Source organism: Jaculus jaculus, chromosome 14, assembly GCF_020740685.1.
Source record: "Jaculus jaculus isolate mJacJac1 chromosome 14, mJacJac1.mat.Y.cur, whole genome shotgun sequence".
NCBI classification, from domain to species: domain Eukaryota; kingdom Metazoa; phylum Chordata; class Mammalia; order Rodentia; family Dipodidae; genus Jaculus; species Jaculus jaculus.
This window is the reverse complement of record NC_059115.1, coordinates 66,408,425-66,432,645: the sequence shown is the minus strand read 5'-3', so window position 1 is coordinate 66,432,645 and position 24,221 is coordinate 66,408,425. Positions and strand designations below refer to the sequence as shown.

General features: G+C 49.7%; 1 protein-coding gene across 4 annotated transcripts in view; it reads right to left on the bottom strand.

The window, feature by feature from the left end:
* The window catches only part of Vgll4 (vestigial like family member 4), a 151,205-nt gene that overhangs the window by 3,003 nt on the left and 123,981 nt on the right, over positions 1-24,221 (bottom strand). For all 4 annotated transcript variants that reach the window (XM_004651597.3, XM_045133664.1, XM_045133665.1 and 1 more), the window contains one exon: positions 1,055-1,274. In XM_004651597.3, the coding sequence (XP_004651654.1) occupies positions 1,055-1,274 (220 nt within the window). The remainder of the gene's footprint in view (positions 1-1,054; positions 1,275-24,221) is intronic.

Below are 24,221 nucleotides of genomic sequence, written 5' to 3'. Positions count from 1 at the left end.
ACTCCTGGACAGCAAAGCCAAGACGGGAAGACTGAGGGAGCAGTCCCTCAGGAAGTACCAGGCAGCCTACTGTGTAGCTTGGTCATCTGATCACCTGCCCGGGCACCCAGCTCTGAGCAAACTGGGAGTCTAAGCTCCAGAACATACGGGCACCAGGCAATGCTGGGCTGTCCCTAAATCTTGCACACAAAGACCGCAGTGAAGGAAGGATGCCAGGCTCCTGTTAGAGAATGCCACAGGAACCCAAGTCGAGTCACCATGCTATACACAGCATCTCCTTGAGACCTGGACCCCTTCCTCCCTCTTGCGCTGTTTGAGCAATTTTATAAGACACAGACCCTGGAGCCTTGCAGCCTACCATGGGCTCACATAGGGCGTCTGAGCTGTCTATATGCTAGGCAAGCACTCAAGACCATCTTATTAATTGGCTGTTATTAGAGCTCTGACCTTGTTTTTTGTTGGTGGGAGGGGTTGAGGCAGGATCTCACTCTAGCCCAGGTTGACCTCAAACTCACAGCAACCTTTCTACCTCTGCCTCCCGAATGCTGGGGTTAATGTTGCGCTCTATCATGCCTGGCCTTGTTTTTTAAGGAAACTGCTTATTAGGTGATAAAGGAAAACAAGGAAATTAATTTTTTGAAATTGCTGGGGGTGTGGTGGTGCATGTCCAAGTACTAACTAGGCAGGGGGGTCACCCTAGGCTAGCATGAGACCCTACTTCGAACCTCTTCCCTCCCCCCCTAAAAGAAAGAAAATAGCCCTAAGTGCTAATAAGCAGTGCTTACTGACTAGAGCATTCCAGCCCAAAGCAAAGCCACCTGACATTTAACTTTGGCCATGTGACCTTATGCCGGGTACACAGGCTTCTCAGAGGGTTGTTCCATTAATCCTGAAACAGACTACCAGGAAAGAGGCTAGAAGAATATGAAATACCAACCCTGCACTTTGCAAAAGAACAGTACCCCAGAGACATAAGTCCCTCCCTGCAGCTTTGGGTCCCCACCCTCAACTCTAGATCAGGAATACAGGGTCAACAAGACACAGGCATGCCTACCTGCTGCCGCTCGACGGGGGTGAGGGTGGGTGAGAGGCCGGCCTGCCTGCCGGTGTCACTGCTATTCTTGGTCAGTGCAAGGGGCTGCTCCATGAGGCCTGGGAGGGAAGCATACAGGTGGCCGCCATGCAAGCTCACGGCAGGGGCCACGGCCCGCTCCACGGGGCTACGGCTGCGCTCCCGGGGATCTCGGCGGCAGTCTCCATTGGCTGTCTTGTTCCTGAAAGAGAACCATGTTCAGATGCAAGGGGGGGCGGGGGGACACAACGACACGTACTGCATACGAGACAGGCCTGCTTGTCTGCACACAGGTCTCCCTCAGGTGATCGCGTGTACTCCACACCCCGTTCTCCCATGGGTGACATTCTTTAAAATTTCGGTGTAGAATCACTCCAGTATACTGACAGTGACACTGCCCACACACCTCTCAGGTCATCTGCTGGTGCGTGCTGCTGCGTCACCTGTCCATCTGCCAGTCCTCCCCTCCAGAGAGGCTGCGGCCACTGTCTGCTCCTGTGATCGCACAGGTCCACGCCTCTCCAAGCCCGTATCAACCATGCAGCTGCATGGATTCCTGATTCCCAAGGCACTGGTGCAAAACCTCAAGGACAGGTGCCACTGTCTGCACCATGCTCTTCTGCGTAGGCACTGGGCTTTGGGAAGATAGCTCCCTGCCTGTCTTGGGCTGCTAATCACGTCTATGTGAACGTTTCGCCTGAGCTGACAGGGAAAAGAAGGTGTTGGAGGCGTAACTGCGGGGAGCTGCAGGGCTCCCTAGAGAGCATGCACAGCAGGGGCAAGTGGCAAGAGTACTAAATGGGCCTCTGAGACCCCCAGGGCCAGCTGCTTCCCTTGGCACTTTTGCCCCGTGCCTTCCCCAAGCTCATATTAAGGGCTACATCAGTAGGCTCTGAACACAGCTCAACAGAAAACATGTTAGTGTTGCGGAGGCATGAAGAGCACATGGACCCACTCCCAGGCACCAACCAGACAGTGTGTTCTGGATAGTTACCACACACATCCTGGCCGTTTCCAAAGGTGGCAGTGGCCAACGAACAATCGGAAGCCTCATCTTTCTCTGACGCTCTCAAGGACCCTGAAGCCACGTGCCCTGTGTAGGCTGGGTGGGCTCGACAGTGGTCTCACCCCGCACACCATGTCCGACATTTACACTTATGTGGTGGCCCACCACATTCACAGCCCTGGGGGGGCTTACCATGTGCCTGTGGCAGCTTTGGGACCTCCAGCGCCAAAGTCCCTGGAGAGCAGACATGGAGTTCTGCTTCAGAGGCTTGGGTGCAGCTAGCCTGAGCCACTGGCAAAGCTCAGCAGGCTCCGATTTCTAAAGCACAGTAGTCATGAGTCCCATGATCACCAAACTGCACAACGGAGGGCATGTCTCTGCATTGTCTGTCAGAATTGTGCTGTACTTTATTCAACTAATGTCGCCTAGGCTCACTTGGTGACAACTCCAACCCGGCCTTCTCACGGACTCATAATCTAGCAAGGACAGGACGCACAGCCGACAGGTACAGCAAGCTCAGACGGAGAGAGCATTCATGTTGCAGGAACGGGCCTCCCTGGCAAAATGGTTCAGGCCGAGGCTTGGTAGCACCTGCCTCTCAAGCTTTACGGCCCTGTGCTGTGGGACTGTCACACGGGCAAAACACAGCACCCAGGCAGCCAGCCCTGACGGAACCACACAGCATAGCAAAGGGAGTGCATGTCCAAGGCCTTCCAGCACCACACAGGACTCCAGGATTTCCTCCCTCAGAAAGCAGCATTGTGGGGCATGGTAAATTACACAGAGACATAAGACACACAAGCCTGAGAACGTGCTGGTTAATTTTAGTAAAATTACACATTACTCACATTTCCAGCTCGCTTTCCTTGTTCCCGGAGTTTAAAGACAGACATTGTTTTCCACATCCCTCCCCCAGTGAATCATAGCCCCTGCTCTGTCTTAGCGCACCCCACACTGTCAAGACACTGACCCAAACCACACACATCCGGCCCAGCAGAAGTCACCTCCATGCTGCCCTTAAAGACCGAGTCTGTCAGCGCAACCCAACAATGCCAGGGCCCTGGGAGCACGTCCGTTTCCTAGCCGTCTGCAGAGGGAGAAACATGGGACGGGTGAGGGAGAGGAGCCCAATGCACTCCTCCCGGTCAGAGCGGGATGGGTGGCTCATGCTCCCAAACACTGAACTCAAACCAAAATGTCAACAGCATTTGGGGAAAAGTACACCAGCTTCCAGGCACATCAATACTGAGGGGGGGGGGGGAAAGGCATACGAAAGGAGCATGGCGCCCACAGACACACTCAGGAGTTTCTGACCAGAGAGACAAAGTGGAGGACGGGGAAGGCTAGAAACTAAACTCGGCCAGAGGGAGGGGGTTCTGAGTTTCTATGGCCAGGGAAGGGATACAGGGCATTTGGTTCATGCTTCTGAAGAAACTTTCTAGGGTGATCTGAGTGCTTATCCTTGGGCACCTGGGCACAATGGCAAAGCGGACGAATGAGGAAGGCCATCCTAGAAGTGACAGCGCAGCCCTCTGGAGGTGCCAGCATCACGGCGTGCAGGTGTATACGGGTGCAGAGTACCTGGAAGCAGACCAGCCAGAATGGGGCCAAGCCAAAGCTCTTCTCCCAGCGTACAGGTACACACCTGTGGAAGGTGTGTGACTGAGTTTGGGGGGGGGGTGCACCGCTGGGCACAGAAGGAGCTATAGCTTTATCATGCTAGGCAAGCACTTTTCCACACCCTGCCCTCAACACTGAAATTCAAGAAGCTGCCAAAGGCTCACACTCAGAAAGCTTTTAATGTTGCTGAACATGGTTAGGATGGCACATTTCGGGGCTGAGGAGATACCTCAGTGGGTAAGGCAAGTGCTTTGCACACATGAGGCAGAGATCCCCAGAGGGCATATCAAGTCAGACATCACAGCATGCGTGTCTATAATTCCACACGCCTATGACAAGATGGAAGATGCAGACAGAGACCCTGCCTCCAACAAGCTGGAAGCTGAGGACTGAGAGCCAAGGCCCTCCACATGCACACCATGGCATATGTATGGCCACTCCAACAGTTAAAACATCCACCTCAGGCTGGGGAGATGGCTTAGTGATTAAGGTGCTTGCCTGAAAAGCTTAAGGACCCAGGTTCGATTCTCCAGGATCCATGTAAGCCAGATACGCAAGGTGGCACAGGCATCTGGAGTTCATTTGCAGCAGAGGAAGGCCATGCCCATTCTGTCTGTGTGTCTTGCTCTCTCTCTCAAAATTTAAAAGAAAAAAAAAAAATCTATCTCTCCCAACCATTGTTTCCTGAGTTCTGGAGTCTCATCACAGCTGCTGCTGTGGTGAATGACAAGGGAATCAAGGCCATTCTTTCCCAGCAGAAAAGCCTTTCTCTGAAGGATACCTCCCTTTCTTCAACAACTCTGTCTGGTAGCTCTTCCCACTCCTTCTAACCAGCCTCAGCTCCACCCACCATAGAGGAGAGGCTTGTCCTGCCTGCCCTTCCTCTGGTGAGCAGGAAAATTCACAGCTTCCAGACCAAGCAAGAAGCACTTGGTGTATCCAAGATACCCCAGTTAGGACTCGCCACTCCTCTGTGCCACTGTTACACGGGAGGTGACGGCAAAGAAGGCTCAGGTGGAGACATGTGGAAGCAGGAGGGCAGGAGAGGCACTTTCCCAGGTAAAGGGTGACAAAGAGGTGTGTCATGAAAGTACTGGCCTTGAAACCATCTAAACAGCCAACCTTGAGGCTGTCTACTTCAACAGGAATCATGTCCTTTGTTCCTTGAAGAGCTGTCATCATACCATAGCTTCCCTTGACAACAAAACCTCCACTCAAAAGCCAAGAGGAGCCGGGCATGGTGGCACACACCTTTAATCCCAGCACTGTGGAGGCAGAGGTAGAAGGATCTCCATGAGTTCGAGGCCACCCTGAGACTCCATAGTGACTTCCAGGTCAGCCTGGGTAGAGTGAGACCCTACCCCAGAAAAATCAAAAGAAAAAAAAAAACAGGACAGCCAAATCTGAGTGATGACCAGAACTGTCTCACGTTCATTCCCGTTACATGTCCACAAAGGTGTATCTCACTCTGTTCATTCTGACTTCAAAACTCAATGGCAGGGAATAAAGCACCACATGTCTCACTTGCTTAATCATGTCACTGCTGAGAGCTGAGTTGCAGCATGAGGATCACCCTGTGACAAGGCCACCCTTAGAACACAGAGTGCATTCAGAAGAGAGAGTCCCCCTCAAGCCAACTATTCATGTGGTAGGTCTTCCTGGCCATCAGCCATCACTTACCGAATGCTCAGGCCCCACTCCTCATGGGTAAACGGGGTCAGAGAAGTTAAGGAGCTCGGCTCAGGCTACCGCACTAGCTCAGTGCAAGGATTCCAATTTATAACTCTCCAGCTCTGTAACCTTTCCTTTTACAGAGGGGAGGGGAAGGAGATCATTGGGGCCTTAATCTGATAAATACAATACAACTGGTGTCTTACTACTGAAAGGAGGGGTGTTTGGATAAGGTAACAGACACATTTAGAGGGAAGAAGATATGGGGTTCTGGGAAACAGTCCAAGTACACGCCAGGGGATGGCAGTTAGAAGACAGACCAAGAAAACTCTCCCCACAACTCTCAGAAGAAACCAATCTTGATTTTGGTTTCCAGTCTCCTTGGGTACCATATGATTAAGTCAACACTAGGCCACATACCTAAGGTTTCAGAGGAAATGAAACCTATAGCCTGGTGACATAGTAGCCCTCATTACATCATGGCACAAAGCACTCCTCAGACCCATGTGGTGATACTGATGTAAACAAATACTGCTACCAGTCATATTGAAGTTCACCACATACTTATGTTCAGTACACAAATAGCTAATCAGAAGTGACTTGCTGGCTTATGATTTTACTGCACATTAAATACCACGTCTAGGTGTGCATGAACTATAAAATAGCCTCAGACAAGGCCTTCTGCAGGGACTCCCGAGGGCCCCATCACCCCAAGATCACAGCTCCATTAGTGTTACTGCCCTGAGAATCAAAGGACAGACACAGTGATAACCCCCCACTCTGCTTAAGCTTCAGCTAATGTGTGTGTCTCTTAGTTTTTGACAACAACAAAACAGCTTAACAAGTTTCTTTAGACGCTTATAAGGGTATAAACAAACCACTTTTTGCCCAGCTGTAAAATCTTAAGTGCATCAAAACTTTTATGAAGCGTTACCAAAGGTTAAAGTTAAAGAAAATTTTAAATAAAAAGAGCATAAAGTAAGTGCACACTGTTTACTTATAAAGTTGCCAGCGTGGACAGAAGGTCCGAGGGCTTTCCAGTCACACCGCACTCTCCCACTTCCCCACCCAGAGCAACATCCTGTCCACAGCACCTCATCGGTGGCACACTCCACATTCACCACAGCTTTCCCCCACGCACACATACAGAAATGCACAAATGCCACTGCGTCACCTTGGCCTAGGGTCCAGTCAGGTGTTGTGTAGGGCTGTACACTCAGGGCAGTGTAACCCCACACTAGGACATCAGCACACACACACACACAAAAATCTAATGACATTCCTCAGGCTCCACTGGTCATTAGGGGTGCATGGCTGCATCCTCAGGCTCCCAGCTGCTCTCACTGTTTCTATGGCCTTCATCCCAATTGCTTTATACATCCAGTGATATTCTCTACTGTGCTTTTTATTTTTCTGATTTACCAGCAGTTAATTCAAAAAATCATTTTAAAGCTTCTTTAGGACATTTTAGAAGAAAGGTCTAACTTAAGACCCCTAGCCCTCAGGTCACACCTGTCACACACCAAAATAATGACAATGGGAGCAACAGAGCCAGTGTGAGGCCAGGCAGCCCAGCCCTCCAGGGTGGCACAGGAAGGAATGCAGCCATCTAGTGATGCCTCCTCTCCCCCAGCACTGTGCCAGCCCTGAGGTGCCACTTCAGTGTGTGTTGTGCACGGGAAGGGGGAATTGAGAGGGGATGGATCTGTCTAGGCCCCCGGGCAGGAGCAAGGTCTCCACAGCTACCTGCAAAGTCCCCCCCCCCCCCCCAAACAATAATCCGTGTCTGCAACCTGGTAAGAAAGGCTTCCAGGCAGAGCAGACAGAGAAACCACGGGGCTCACTGCTGTCTTGTCGGTGGGGATTTACTTCCCCAAGCAAGCCCAATCTGCACGCTCTCCTGAGAGTCATGCCTTCCCACCATGAGCACAACTGCCCCCACACTGTGTGGAAGGGAGAGCATCCAAGAAGAATGACAGGGGCTGCTGAGATGACCTAGTGGTTAAGGTGCTTGCCTGCAAAACCTAAGGACCCATGTTCATCTCCTCAGATCCCATGTGAGCCTGACACACAACGCGAAACATGCACACAAGGGGGTGCATGTGTCTGAAGTTCTATTGCAGTGGCTGCAGGCCCTGGCATGCCAACACACTCCCCCCCCCCAAAGGTGTGTGCCACCATGCCCAACAAATAAGTAACAATTTTTAAAAAAACAGTGACAGCTCCAGAGCCACCACACTGCAGTTCCGGGTAGAGGCTGAAGTGTGAGCCCTGTGGTGGACAACAATTCTACAGCCATTTTAGAGATTTGTCTAGACCCCCTACAACTCCCTTGGATCTTTGTGTTACAGGTGCTCCATTCTGACACGATACAGGCTGCTCTCCATGACAGCCTGCCGTCCACCTGAGAGAGCATCTCTAAGCTCAGCTTCCTGTGTTCTTGGGTCGGCCCTTAGAACGTGCTAGCCTCCCCCCATGTGAACCATGGGGTCATTCTTTGGCATAACTTCTTTCTTCCAGTGTTGTCTAAGAAGCCAGACAGGGTCATCTGCTAGAACCATGTTCCCAGTGAGCTGTGGCAGCTTCTCCCACGTGCATTCCAGTGTTCTGCTGGGACTGCGCTCTGAAGAACTGACCGCAGCTGCCATGGCACAGCAGCAGCCTCTCTCATGCCAGCCAGCAGGACCTACCAGGGCGGGCCTCACACCTCTGCCCAGCTCCACTCTACATATAGCTAGTCCAGCACTGTCTGCCTGTGTTTTACATCGTTAGCTGAGATTGGAAAAATGGAAGCTTGAAGCATAGGTCTAGCCCAGGACTGTGGGCAAAGCACTGTGTCTGCCATGGGAGCACTGTGACCATGACCCCCAGGAACTGCAAACAAATGAGACAGGAGCCCATGTGGACACCAAGCACAGTTGACAGACCCTGCAGACCATATGTTCCACAAATGTTCATTCCAGCTTCCAAATGCTCCAGAGAGGATTAACATTCATTTAATATTCCTACCACTCAATTTATAGTTGTTTTTGTTATTATGCATTCTCTCAATGAATAATGTGTAAAAATAATAATAATGATACAGTTATGTTTTTGTCACTGAGCAGAATCCTTGTCCCAGAGAAAGATAGGAAATGTTTACATCCTTGCTCCTGGAACACAGCCACCGTGTTGGCCACAAACAGAAACCTAAGCAGACCATTCCCTCTGCCCACCACACCGGTGCCTGCACCTTTTAGGGAAGATCTGGGCCATGGGGATGAGGACTAGAAATAAGGAGATGGGAAAGGGGATGAGGATCCACCCAGAATCCCGACTACCCACTGCCCACCTCCTCCTGGCCAAGCCTTCCGAGGGCTAGAAAGGGATATCCCGGAAGCACAGCATCAGGTATCGCCCCACCCACCAAAGCCTGGCCAGCAGCCTGACTTGGAGAGGAGACACAGCCCCGTGTGCTGCTCCTAGCTGCCTACCAGCCAGCGTCACGGACGGTGCCTCGCAGTTATTTTATGAATGAACAACCCAAAAGCAAACCCATTCTTAGAAGAAACTAGCACCAAGAAGGCAAAATAAGAAAACGGAGTTCATGGTGTTGAGAAGACAGGCCTGGCTCAGAGCTGGAAAGAGCCCAGGAAGGCAACATACTTTCATCAACCAACACCTTCAGTCAGCATGAGCCACCCCCCCACCCCCGCATCCTCCCATTACGTGGCCTCATCTTCCTTAAGTCCATTCAGATTCTTCTGGATGGCCAACTCTTGGTTTATTCCCCGTATTTTGCGGCAAACTGCAGGACAACAGTATCAACAGCTCAGTGAGAAGAACATCAGCAGCTTTGTCCTACTCAGAGAGGGCAGCGGGATCTCCACAGCCTCAAAGATGGCCTCACATTTGACACAAAAACTCATCAAGAGTGCCCTCAGGCCACCCCGCCCACTGTGTTCCGCAGGGCAGAGACTCTGCAGACAATGCCACAGCGGCTGCCCTGCCGGGGAGACTCACAGCTGAGGTCCTAGTTTCCCACTCAGCGCTTCACAGCCACTTCAAGCTGTCCCAGGGCGGCCAGTGTGAACCGTAATAGCGACCATTTGTGTGGCCTGAGTGCTGCAGTGGTCTCTGTATCCTCGGTGTGGACGTCAGCAAGGGCCTCTGGCAGTGACACTACATCCTGCTTGTACCTACCTTCCCAGTGGCAGGTGGGCAGAACCCCAGTCCCCTGCGGGGGCCTGGCCTGGTGGTCACGGAAGGAAACAGGGAACGGAGGGAAGAGAGGCGGCGGGAGTGGAGTCATTTTGCAAGATTCTAAAAACTCTGCTTCGCTATCAGATGTGAGAGCTCTCGAAGGTCTCTGGGTGACCCACAAGCTCCATTCCAGAGGGGGGAGGCGGGGGAGGGGGCGCAACTCAAAGGCCGCGGGGCCGAAGCGCACTGGCTGAGGTTGGAGCCTCTAGACTCCAAGTGTCCCGAGTGCCTTCATTTCTCTTGCGGTTTTCTTTAACGATAAGCGTGAGCCAAAGCCATGGCCCCTTCGGAGGCAATCCGGGCAGCTGGGTGCTGGAGGAGGAGGAGGAATGGCACAGCGCGGCCTGTCCAGCCAGCGGCCCTCGTCACGTGACGTCGCACCTGAAACTTGGTGACTGTCACGAAAGCCATGCCAGTGTGTGTTAACCCTTCCAGCTCCCCCAACAGTCCTTCTCCCCTGCTGGCCCCCGTGGGGGTGGTTGGAGGACCTGGTGGTGACATGGCTCTGCTTGGGGCATGGTGCCCACTGGCAAGGAGAGACAGGAAGGAAAGTCCCTCTGTCCCTGCAGAATGCCATCAACTCTGCCTCTCCCAGCACTTGCTGCCGCCCAGCTTAAATTAATTACAGCTGAAAATACAGGGTTGCCATCTGCTTTAAAAAAGGCAGGATAAGGGAATAAAATGAAAGGGGTTTTGGTACTAACCTCACTTTAATCATTGCCAAGGAGCATGAAGACGGCCCAGCGTCCTCCCACAAGAAAGCCTCGGGCCTCACAAACTTGGCAGGCGCTGCGGCCGCGCGCCGTCAGAATAAGAGTCCCGGGAAGGCGAGGCGGGTGCGAGGTGCGGGGCCGCCTGCACTGTGCTGCAGGGGAAGTTTCCTGTGGGCCTGGGAGAGGCTGGGAACTCCTAGGAGGGTTTATTTACAGTGGGTGCCGTGCCAGAAAAACGTTGCATGCACCACTGCAGTTCCATTTTGTGAGGAAATAGATCTTCTGTCAAGAGTTATAGCAAGTGATTTCCTCTCTCTTTGTGTCTCCACCTTCCCTCACACGAGGCTTTTACAAAACCCTCCAACAAGAGCAAAGGAAACAGGAGAGAGAGGAAGGGCACTGCAGAAGGAGGGCACCAGGCAGGCGGGCGGGCGTAGCTGGCCCCACCGAAGAGGAAAGTCAGCTGGCCCAGCTTTGGTAGAGTGGCCCCAGCCAGTATCTCCTGTGTATTGTAGGAGGCAACTTCCTTCTGGCCACTCCTGACAGGCAGACCCCTGAGAGAGGCTGTTCTGGGAAGAGCTGACCGCAGGCCTCAGTTGCCCACATGAGCTGTGTGTGTGGGTGGGGGAGAACCTTCCCCTGTGTCCCCACCTGGCTGCATCCTGAGCTCACAAACCTTAGCCTTCTCGGCTCAGTGGAAGCCCTCACCTGCCACCTTGATGGTTTGGACCCAAGGGAGTTTTGCCAAGCAGAGAGGCCTGTGCCACAGCTTTCTGACAATAACGGACCCGGTTTTATATACTGGGATTAAACAGATCAAATAGTTATGCGTCTTCGGTAAACCAGAACTATAACATAGAAGATGAAAGCATGTGACAGAAAAGAGCGTTTTAATTATGGGGTAAAAACACATTTTCAACCCCGAAACTGATGCGAACACTGTCTTCCAAATCCTGCCCTGATAGTCAACTATCCATAGCAACAGTGTCCACAACATTCCAAATCTCAGGAGTGGAACTTTCTAGTAAACGCTGCCTGTCAAGCCACAGGAAACATCTGGAAAAATGGTGAAATAAAAACAAAAATCAAAAACTTTTGATTTTGGAGCTCACTAATGGCACCCAACAAAAGACTAGTCACAAAGGCTCCTAGCTTGGCAGAAAAGATCCCAGAGGGCACGGGGAGAAAAGAGCCAGGTAATCCTAGGGCTGCAAAACCTACTTCATCCTGGGTACAGTCGCTTAGCTCCGCCCCACACAAGCTGGCATCACCTTGCCACGCCTTCTCGTGCCCAGCTTCCCCCATCAGAGCCAACTCCCTGGAGCGAGCACCACACACAGCTTCTCACTGCCTCCACCACAGCAGGCTTCCAGGAAGAGCTTGGATAAATGACCTAATCCTTCCTTCCTTCCACAGCATACATGCACTGAGCACACACCACTGCCACACTTAAGACAGAATCCTTGCGAGACCACGAGAAGGCTTTTCCACTAAGAAAAAAAAGATTGAGTGATTCCATCACAACTAAGTAGAAATGTATTTTAAACACACAGTGGCCACATGAAACACGTCTGACAGGATCCTTGTTGATGAGTGTCTGTGACAGCAACAGGAAGATTTTCAAAAGGACAGCCACAAATGAAGAAATGAAGTGCTTGCAGTGCAATTGTCAGTACCTGAGTTCAGATTCCTAGAACCCACATAAATTGTTGTAGCTTGAGCACCTGTAATCCCAGTGTGCCTTCAGCAAGAAGGGAGGTAGAGGTGAGAGAATTACCCAGAAGCTGGAAGGTCAGTTAGCCTGATAAATTAAATGGTGAACAATTAGACTCTGTCTCAAACAAGGTGAAGACCAACACCCAAAGGTGTCTTCTGGCCCCCACATATGCACTATGGTACATGCATGCCTGAACTCACACACGCGCACACACGCGCACACACACACACACACACACACACACACACACATACAGTATGTACATACAGCTAAGAAGCATATGAAAAGATCATTTGAGGTTCTCAGTAACAGCAAGCCAAAATACAAAAAAAGTGAGCACAGTGTTGATGTTGAAACGTGCAAAAACGAAATAAATGAGAGCCATCGCCACTGGGGCAGGCATGCACAGATGCCAGCAGGAAGGTTAATCAGTCAACCTGCTAAGATAGCCTGCTGGCAGAATGTCCTCTGACCAAGAAATTCCACTTTCAGATAAATTGGAAGAAAAAAAAAATACAAAGATGGAGATATGCAAATTAGTTCTCTAAATGATAGTGAAATCTCTAACTAGCCCAAATATCTGTATTTACTTGCAAGTTCTTTTGGTCACAAGCAACATGAAACAAAGCTTAGTTAGCTTCAAACAAAGGGAGAATTTACTGGAAGGACACTGTGTTATTTCTTGGAAATGCAGAGTTTGGACAACCAATCCTTAAAGATGGAAAAACTGAGGTGACCCCAATCTTGGGAGAAGAAATAAGCCCTCCAGTTCTGCCTCTGGCCAGAATCCTCCTCTCTCTCAGCACTGGGCGCCCCTCCCCCAAGGGTGGCAGGCAGTACCACTGAGCACCTTCATGGGTCCAATCACAGCCCCACAAAGGAGTGATGAAAACCAAGGCAAAAACTCCCAGGCTGCTGGGCGTGATGGCACATGCCTTTAATCCCAGCACTTGGGAGGTATAGGTAGGAAGATCACGGTGAGTTCAAGGCCACCCTGAGACTACATAGTGAATTCCAGGTCAGCCTGAGCTAGAGTGAGACCCTACATCAAAAAAGGACCCCCCCCCAAAAAAAAAAAACACCAACTCCCAGACTGGAGAGATGGCTCAGCAGTTAAGAGCCTAGGTTCGACTCTCTAGAACCCACGTAAACCACATGCATATGGTGGTGGCACATGTGCCTAGAATTCGTTTGCAGTGGTTAGAGGCTCTGGTGCACCCATATTCTCTCTCTCATAAATTACTTTTAAAAAAAATACATATTTTATTTATTTATTTGAGAAAGCGAGAAATAGGCAGAGACAGAGGGAGTATGGGCACACCAGGGCCTCTAGCCACTGCAAATGAACTCCAGACACATGCACCAACGTATGCATCTGGCTTATGTGGGCCTTCAGGAATCGAACCTGGGTCCTTACGCTCCACAGGCAAGTGCCTTAACCGCTAAGCCATCTCTCCAGCCCTAATTAATAATTTTTTTAAAAAAATATCAGAGCCAGATGTAGTGGCACATGCTTTTAATCCCAGCATTTGGGAGGCAGAAGTAGGAGGACTGCTGTAAGTTCAAGGCCAGCCTGAGACTACATAGTGAACTCCAGGTCAGCCTAGGCTCCAGTGAAACCCTACCTCAGAAAACCAGAAAAACTCTCAGACTAGACCGGGGACATAACCCAGCTGGTAGACTGCTTGTCTAGCATGCACAAGGCCTTAGGTTCCATTCACAACACTGTGTAATACCAGGCACAGCTGCACAAGCCTGTAACTCCAGTGATCCTAGCACTAGGAGGATGGAGTCAAGGAGATCAGGACTAACACCATGGAGGAGGGCCCTCAGTGAACTGGGCAGGGTGGGGGTGGGGGGTAGGAGGACAGAACTCAGTGGGAATGTGACCGCATGCAGTATGTCCATACAATAAAGTTCTTAATTTAAAAAGGGGGGAGGGGACAGGATTAGGAAGTTCAAGGTCATCCTCAGTTACACAGCCCGGGATGAGACCCTAACTCAAAACTCCATTTGGAGCCGAAGAGACGGCTTAGTGGTTAAAGCACTGGCATGCAAAGCCAAAGGACCCAGGCTCAATTCCACATAAGCCAGATGTACCAGATGCATCTGGAGTTTGTTTGCAGCAGCTGAAGGCCCTGCATGTCTATTCTCTCTCTCTAGCTGCTTCTCTCTCTCTCCCCCTCCCTCCCTCTCTCTCTCCCCCTCCCTCTCTCTCTCTCTCTCTCTCTCTCTCTCTCTCTCTCTCTCTCTCTCAAATAAAACTCTATTTGGGGAGCTGGAGAGCTGGCTCAGCAGGTAAGAGTGCTTGGCACATGAGCACAAGTAGAGTCCAATCCCTAGCACCCAGGCATTAAACCAGGCATGGCTGCGACCTGAGTGCTGATATTGGAGATGTGGGCCAGAAACATGAGGATCACCGGGGCTCACTGGTCAGCCAGTCTAACAGGAACATGGTGAGCTCCAGGTTCAGTAAGGAACTATCTCAAGAAAGTAAGGTGAACAGCAAAAGAGGATACCTGGTTGTCCTCTGGCCTCCATGTATGTGACAACAAGGTACACGCCATCTGCACACGTGTGCATACATAAAACATTTTGTGTTCCATCAGATGTGCTGCTAAAAATTTAGACACCCCCAATCCCCAACACACGTATAAACACTACCAGTTTCCAGTCAATAGACTTCACCTATGGGTTAGAGTAGAGTTCAGAAATAACCGGACATGCAAAGCCCCAGGTCCTATTGCCAACATTACAGGGGGAAGAGAGATGATGGATGGATGATAGACTAGATGGAGAGACGAAGAAAGGGGAAAAGCTGACTGATTATTTAACCTGACTTCAAATGAATTACTGATAAGTAACCAACTGGCAACCTTGCAGGAGATCAATGAAGCAGTATGTCGATTGGGTCTGGGTCCACAGGTCTAGGCAGAGAATGACACCTTTGCCAGGAATAAGAAAAAGCACTAACCGGGAAGTGGCACAGCGGTTAGAGCCTTTGACTCTCAAGCCACAGGACCCAGGTTCGAGCCCCCAGGTTCGAGCCGCTGGGACGCACAGAGGCCTGAGACACAAGAAAAAGCACTAGCTGTCTTTTTAAAAGGTGAAACAGGGTTGGAGAGATGACTTAACAGTTAAGGTGCATGCCTACAAAGCCTAAGGACCCTGGTTCGATTCTCCAGGTCCCATGTAAACCACATGCACAAGGGAGCACATGCATCTGGAGTTTGTTTGCAGTGAATGGAGGCCCTGACGTGCCCATTTTCTATTTTTCTCCCTGACCCCCCATCCGTAATAAATAAGTACTTTAAAAAAAAAAAAAGGTGAAACTCCTGGGCATGGTGGCACACGCCTTTAATCCCAGCACTCTGGAGGCAGAGATAGGAGGATCACTGTGAGTTCGAGGCCACCCTGAGACTCCATAGTGAATTCTAGGTCAGCCTGGATTAGAGCCTGAGCTAGAGTGAAACCCTACCTCGAAAAAACAAAACAAAACAAAAAAGGTGAAACAGTCTGTTGACTGGAAATAGAGATGGGCTTTGGAACAGTGGTGAAATTTCAGGAAAAGGTGATTTACACTCAGAACAGAGCAGGGTGATGTGCTTAGTTTATATCCCTATCTCAGCCAGAGTGCGCTCCAAACTTCCGGCCATTTCTCTCACTTTCCCTCGCCTGCTCTTTGAGACCTCTCTCTCTTAAAGGAATGAATAAACAAGAAAAGGCATTAAAGAATTAAAGAAAACCTGGGAAGAGGCGCTTGCCATGTATAGTCCCAGGTGCCAAGGCAAGCTCCACACTGGATCCCAGGTGTTCAAGGCCTGCCTAGGTAATTCTGCCAGATAGATCCTGTCCCATCACATGACAAAGCAAAGCACACAGCCAGGAATGGTGACAGGTGTTTGCAATCCCAACACTCAGGATGGTGAGGCAGGAGGGTCATAAATTTCAGGCAACATAAGGTATCCAGAGAAACCATATCTCAAAGAAACAAAAGCAGGGCTGGGGGCATAGCTCAGTCAGTTTAAAAAAAAAAAATGTGTCTCACAGCAAGAGCAGCACAGTTCAAGCTCCAGAACCTACATAAAAATGCCAGGGTAGGGCTGGAGAGATGGCTTAGCAGTTAAGCGCTTGCCTGTGAAGCCTAAGGACCCCGGTTCGAGGCTTGGTTCCCCAGGTCCCATGTTAGCCAGATGCACAAGGGGGCACACGCGTCTGGAGTTCGCTTGCAGAGGCTGGAAGCCCTGGCACGCCCATTCTCTCTCTCCCTCTATCTGTCTTTCTCTGTGTGTCGCTCTCAAATAAATAAATAAATTAAAAAAAAAATGCCAGGGTTGTCAGCACATGCTTGCAACCCAGCACTGAGGAGGAGGCGACTTGAGGGGTCCTGGGGCTGCAAGCAAACCACGGCTCCCTCCCGCCTAGCAAGGAACACCACCATGTCACAAAGCCAGAGTGGACAGCACAGGCCCAGAGCCGTCACTCAGAAGCAAAGTGAAACCACAGAGCAGAAGACTGGCTCTGAGGACTTCACGGGCAGGTGTGGAGAACCCCAGAAACGGGTGGTAGGCTGAGGCCTGTTTGTTTCCCTGGAGTGAACCCATCTACTTTTAGTTTTCTCTCCCTCCCCACCCCGCCCCCTTCTGAGACAGAACCCTACTGCGTTGTCCATGCTGGTATGAAACTCTTGGGCTCCAGTGACTCCCCCACCTTGGCCTCTCTTTCGGTCTATTTCCACCCAGAAGAAACATCTGGCCTCCTCCCCGCTCTCGGACGCTCACCGAATTCTTCATTTCCACACATCTCACCTTATGTTCCACTGGGATTGGTGCCAAATGCATAAAAAAGAAATGTAAATAGCAGAGTGAAAAGGGCATTTCATTCAGACAGTAAACTCTGACACTTAACTCTGGGATAAGATCTCTTGATCCCAAACAGGCATCACACAAGCCCATGAAGCAGGTCAGAGGGGACCCCAATTTCCTGCTCTGGAGAACTTGGTAGGGAATGAACGGCATGGGGCAACAGCAGTGGCCTCACTGTTTAGCGTGCTCAGAAATGATCATCACGATTGCAAGGGAAGACAGCTAGACAATGCCCCTCAGAGACATGTCGTATTTGAAAGCAATTCTTTTATTTTTATTTATTTGAGAGAGAGAGAAAGAAAGAGGCAGATAAGAGAATGGACATGCCAGGGCCTTCAGCCACCGCAATCAAACTCCATGTGTCATGTGTCACCTTGTGCATCTGGCTTATGTGGGTCCTGAGTCCTTTGGATTTGCAGGCAAACACCTTAACTGCCAAGCCATCCTTCCAGCCCTGAAGGCAATTCTTAAAAACTACCAAGTCAAAATGAAGAGAGCTTCCGCAGTCTCTCCACCAAGTCTTTTTTCACTCCAACAGTGACTTAGCCCCGGGAGTGTCAGGCGCAGAGCTGGGTGCAGAGACAGCCTGGGTGAAGCTCAGTTATGGCCTTGCCAACTACGGTGAAGGGGCAGTGATGGTCCAGTGCCACCATTTCCTGCTATTCTCCAGAGGTCAGGCTTCATAACATGTGAGCGGGGAGGTGGGGGGACTGAGGCCCAGGACCCCTGACCAGGCTGGAGGCCAGGGAGTCAGCTCTGCTCCATGCTCTCCCTAGCCTACGGAGAACCATATGGACATCTACCCTGAAAGAGACAGAAAAGAAGAGAGAGTTCATAAAAACAAGAGTCTAAACCCAGGGCCCAGGCTGGAGGCTGTGTGGCAGACAAGAGACCACATCAACAGGATGTGGTGGTAGGCTCAGTGTGGAAGGGCCAGGAGGAGGCAACTTCCGAAGCAGATGACAAGAACTTTCCCAGTCATGGAACTGGGAAAGAGAAGATAGAGAGCGGCCTTGGCAAAGTGCTGAGAGAGGACGAAAGGAACACCTAAAACCAACTCCAGCCAAACAGTGCTGAATATGGGGTGAACACATCACATCCAAAAGGTACCTTATGTGAGCTGGGCGTGGTGGCTCATGCCTTTAATCCCAGCACTCGGGAGGCAGAGGTGGGAGGATTGCCATAAATTTGAGGCCACCCTGAGACTCCATAGTGAATTCCAGGTCAGCCTGGGCTACAGTGAGACCCTACCTTGAAAAACCAAAAAAAAAAAAAGGTACCTTATGTGAAAGGGAGGTCTTGGACAGCGATCACAGTGGGGGAATCCCCAGTACACAGTGGCATCTCAAGCCAGAAGGGCAAGTGGCTCTTGCAGAATCTATCTACACAATGAGAAGCCAGAGTGATGGAGGGCCGTGACCGTGAGAACAGCTACACTCGGCTGTGGTTTGTCTCAGCAAAACTCAGGCTGAAATTTGACTATGATGCCATGATGTTGGGAGGGGAGGCCTGAATGAGGGATTAGTGTCCTCCTCTAGAGAATGGCTTCGCTCTCACGAGGGATGCCCACACCTGGCCCTTTGTGTCCCCTTCTCTCTTGTGCACATACCTGCCTTCCCATCATGGTGGTTACGTCAACTTCTTTGCACTGTAAATCCCAGTCTCCGTTACTCCCATTAAAACAATGGGGAATGGACTATGGAAGGAGTCCCTGAAAGATCCTTGGAGTAGTGGCCACAGCAGCAGGGGGACCATAGGGCACAAAATAAAAGGGTCAGAGAAGGTCAAACACAACATGGAATTACAATTGTCCCCTAAATCTGTGAGTGTAGGAAGAGAGATTTTTATTCAAACTGTCAGTAAGAACAACAACATTGGGCAGGGGAGTGGGTACAGATAAGAGGTAATGTCTCTAGAAAGAACTGCAGAGGCAGCACATGGTGGCACATACCATTAATCCCAGCATTTGGGAGGCAGAAGTAGGAGGATTGCCGTGAATTTGAGGCCACCCTGAGACTACATAGTGAATTCCCAGGTCAGCCTGAGCTAGCAAGACCCTACCTCAAAAAAAAAAAAAAAAAGTTTGGGGGCTGGATAGGTGGCTTAGCAGCTAAGGCACTTGCCTGAAAAGCCAAAGAACCCAGGTTCAATTTCCCATGACCTATATAAGTCAGATGCACAAGGTGGTACATGTTTCTGGAGTTCATTTATGACAGTCAAAGGTCCTGGCATGCATATTCTCTTTCTTGCTCTGCTTCTTTCTCTCTCCCTCCCTCTCTCTCTCTCTCTCTCTCTCTCTCTCTCTCTCTCTCTCTCAAATAATTAAAAATTGTAAAAACTAATATGCAGAGAAGAGGGAATAGGAACATAAGAAAAACCAACAGTGTCAAGGAAGAACAAGGCCTCAGTTTCTCTGGCCTCTCTGAACTCCACAAAAGCTCTAAATATTTAAAGAGGGCACTGAACAGTCCCACATCAGGGAATGATACTACTGTTTGATTTTAACAGATGAGCTTTGTGATTCTGAAAGTTCCTAACAATAGGATTCGGAAACCACGTGTGTGTGTGTGTGTGTGTGTGTGTGTGTGTGTGTGTGTGTGTGTTTGAGAAAGGAGAGAATGAATGGGCACATCAGGGCCTCTAGCCACTGCAAATCAACTCCAGATGTATGCACCACCATATGCATCTGGCTTATGTGGGTAGGGGGGAATCGAACCTAGGTCCTTGGGTTTTGCAGGCAAGCACCTTAACAGCTAAGCCATCTCTCCAGCCTTTAAGTATACTTTGTTAGGCACTGTTTGTGAGCTGAGCATGTTCTATAGGGTACAACAGGCCTTAAATGAAACAACAGACGCTTATCTCCTTGCAGCCTGGAAGCCCAACACCAGAGAGCTGCTATGGCTGGTGTCTGGTGAGGGATCTTGTCCCCACTTACAGTTCACCCTCTTCTCACCGAGTCCTTGTATGCTTGTCAAGTAACTCTTTTCAGAGGGGCACTAATCCCTTCAGATCAGGGCCCACCCTCCTGGCCTTATCTAACCTTATCATCTCTGAAGACCATCCCACCGGGGAGCAGAGCTCTACACATGCACTTTAAAGGAAAACAATTTAGTCCATAACACAGTCAATGACCAGTTATGTTGGAAAAACTCTGGGCCAAAGAGTATGTCTGCACACGGTACTTGGAAAGTTAGGAAACTACACAGCCCATTCCTTGAATGGATCCCACTGTGGGGACAATTTAGGACATCAGCTCTCAGACTTGCTTCTGACCTAGTGAGAGCTGGCATGTCCCTCCTCTTGACCTTGACCCAGTTTTGGAGCTGGTTTTTGTAAGGACCCATCCCTTGCATTTCCTCCCTCCCTTCCTTCCTTTCCTTTTCCCTCCCTCCTTCCCTTTTCTTTCTTCTCTCTCCTCTCTCCCTTTCTTGATAAGGTCTCACTTATGTATTCCAGACTGACCTCAAACTTTTGGTTCTCTTGCCTCAGCTTCCCTAGTGCTGGGGGTGAGGGGCATGAATCACCATGCCCAGCTTCATTAGTGCATTTTTTGGAGCTTCAAGGGGGACGGATGACACAGCACAAGCAGGTTTAGAGTTTCTACCCCACATCAACTCTGGAGTTCATACGCCTGTGCCAGCTACAAAGCTGGCATCCAAACTCCGTATTCTCACTTGGCAGTTTCTAGCTACTGCCGGACCCCAGCACAACAGTGCAACTTTTAGTTCTCTCAGTATACTCTGGAGACAAGCTATGAAGAAATTTCAAAATGAAGGCTGAGTTTGTGGGACCGGGGAAATGGCTCAGTTGGTAAAGGCGCTTGCTGCACAAAAGCATGAGCTCAACCCATATAAAAAGCTGGGTATGGCCACTCATGCCTGTAACCTCAGTGCCAAGAGGACCACTGGGGTTCGCTGGTTAACCCGCTGAAATGAAAAACAGCAGAGTTTCAGGTTTGGTGAGAGACTATCTCAAGGAAATAAGGTAGAACAGCCACAAGGGACATCTAACATCCTCCTCTGGCATGGGGCACATGCATCTACACAAATTCATGGACACACACATACACCACCAAAAACATTTTAAAAGCTCAAAAGCCAACACAATAAAAATTTCTTAAGTATGGGCTGGAGAGATGGCTTAGCGGTTAAGTCTCCAGTACCCACATAAGCCAGATGCACAAGGTGGCACACGTGTCTGGAGTTCATTTGCAATGGTGGGATTATCTGGCGTGCCCACTCTTGCTCTCTATCTGCCTCTCTCCCTCTCTTAATAACCAAAAATTTTTTCCAAAATATATTTTTTAAATTTCTTAATAAATAATGTGTATTTTTACCCAAGAACATAGCAACTCAGGCAGAGGCCAAACACTACCACCGATCAAGTACAACTCCAATGGTGCCAGAACACAGTGGTGAACCACCCCACCCAGCCCAGCCAGGGGCCACAGGCACACAAAGGCTCTACAAGGCGACCTAAGAAAGGATAAACAGCATCAGCCCACGTGGCAGCAAACTGCCCAATATGTATTTCTCTTTCTGGTTCCCGGCTATATCTTTCCAGGTGTTGTATACTGTCAGGACACGCTTGCTTTGTGGTGTTATCAGATGAAGTGTGTGGACGAAACAATGTCCAAGCAGTGGATGTTTGTGTCCTGAGTCTGGAGGCTCCACTGTGGAGACAGCAAAGCCTACATTGCTGTGGTTCCTCAAAGCCTGAAAGAATGCCTTTGACTTAACCCACACACCTCCATGTCCTGCTGGTGTTCTGATCTTAGTACCGTCCCTTCAGCAGGTGACTCTGCATAGACTAACAAGCAAGCCCTCCCATGCATGAGAAGTCCTGTTTTTCCAATGTTCCATCCCATTTCTATACCCCTTAGGGTGTAAATTAGAGCTGCCCAGGCCATAGTCGGCTCCCACATAGCCTGCAGCTGACATGTACGTCATGGTCCTTCTGTTCTGTCCTCTGGCTCCTGGCACCCTTGGCATTTCTTCATTCGATGTGTTATTCAGCCAGAAAAGTGCCAGGAGCAAGATGGTGATCTGCCCGAGCGGGCAGCTCTCTGCAAAGACTCTTAAGGCAGAGAGGCAAGGCCTGCTGGGAAAGGCTGATGTCAGCTCTCAGGAGCACAGCTCCCTACAGGATAAGGAGGCCTTTGTTTCTAGCTCAACTGTGAAAATGAGAAAATGCCTCTAGCCTGACAAACAAGAAGCCCACACAACATAGGTCAGGCCTGTGACCTTTGCTTAAAGGCACCACACCTCATTAGCAAAACACAGCCACAGAACTCAGGGATATGCAGTTGTCACCTTCACATAGTCACCAGAAAAAGTCAGCTGTGCATCAGTCATGGTTCAAGCCAGTTCACAGCTCTCACTAAAATGCGAAGTCTCATACAAGCAGGCTCTGAGGTTACTCTTCCCTATTTTCTAATGATTCAGACTCCCTTCTAATTTCTATTTGCAAGTAAATACATGTAAGTGATATACAGGAGAGGGGAAGATAAGACAACCCTAATTTAAGAGTATCTGTTTCTAGGTTATATTAGGGTAACTGGGATTAAGGATATAAAATATTCCCTTGAGATCTTAGAAGATGTCTGAGAATGCTATAAGACTTCATTGAGCACAGGAAGACAGATGTTGAAGCTAGCCCTTCCCAAACATAGACACCCAAAGAGGCTGTGGTACAAAGTGAGAAGGCACATGGCTTGAAAGACTCCATGCAACACCCTTTGACTAATGACCCTTGATTTTATGAAAGTAAAAGATGCATCTTTCTATACACACACCCCCCCAGGTAGATGAGAATGATCTTGAACTGACCCTCCTACCTCCATCTCCCAGGCTCTAGGATTCCAGGTGTGCATGTCTGTCTGCTTTATGTGGTACTGGGGACTGAACCCAGGGTAGGCTTCATGCATGCTATAAAAGTACTCTATGAACCGAGCTACATCACCAGCCTATTAAGGTAATTAAAAAAATATTTATTTACTTGTGAGCAAAGACAGACAGACATACACACACACAGACAGACACACACAGGGAAAGGGGCCACAGAGAGAAAGTATATGCGTGATGTTGGAGCCTCTTGCCACTGCAAATGAACTCCAGACGTACACGCAACTTTGTAGACCTAGCTTTGGTGGGTGCTGAGGAATTGAACCTGGAGTGCAGGCTTTGCAAACAAGCGCCTTTAACCACTGAGCAATCTCCTCAGCCCAAAGCAAATTTTAAAATGCTCCAATTTGAGTTTATTAAGCTAAAGTTACTATACACTTGTGCCACTAACTTAAAATTGGATCCAAGTTTTTAAGCAAGAATGAAAGTTGGCCAGGTGTGTTGGTGGCCCACGCCTTTAATCCCAGCACAGGAGGCAGAGGTAGGAGGATCGCCATGAGTTGGGAGGTCACCCTGAGACTACACAGTGAATTCCAGGTCAGCCTGGGCTAGAAAGAGACCTTACCTCAAAAAACAAACAAACAAAAGAAAATGACAATAATAAAAAATGTACTTTCCTAGGAGACAGCTCAGTTAGTTTGCTTCAAAAGCCAAAACTTAAGGACCTGGGTTTGATCCTCAGAATACACATAAAAATGTCAGGTGTGGTGGTGCACACCTGTAATCTCAGCACTGGGGAGGTGGAAAGAGAACTCCTTGGGGCCTGCTGGCTAGCCAGCCAAACCTAATTGGTGAGTTTATAGGCCAGTAAGAAACACTGCCTCAAAGGAAGTGGACAGAGTTCCTAAGAATGACACCCCTTTAAAGGTGTTCCCTATCCTCGACATGCACGCCCACATACATCCATTCACACATATATACACACACATTTAAAAAAAGGCTAGAGAGATGGCTTAGTGGTTAAGGTGCATACCTGTGAAGCCTAAGGACCTGGGTTCGGTTCTCTAGGTCCCATATAAGCCAGATGCACAAAATAGCGCATGCATATGAAGTTTATTTGCAGTGGCTAGAGGCACTGGCGTGCCCATTCTCGCTCTCTCTTTCTGTCTCTAATAAATAAATAAAAATAAAATCCTCAAAAAGAAAGGAAGGAAGGGAGGAAGGAAGGGAGGGCAGGCAGGAGAGATGGCTTAGAGGTTAAGGTGCTTGCTTGCAAAGCCTGAGGACCTATGATAAACTCTTCAGAACCCAAGCAAGCCAGATGCACAAGGTGACACAAGGTCACATGTGAACACAAGGTGACACACATGCCTGGAGTTCAACCGCAGTGGCTAGAGGTCTGGGCATGCTAATTCTCTCCCCTCTTCACTCTCATAACAAAAAAGGGAAGGGGGGGCTGGAGAGATAGGTCA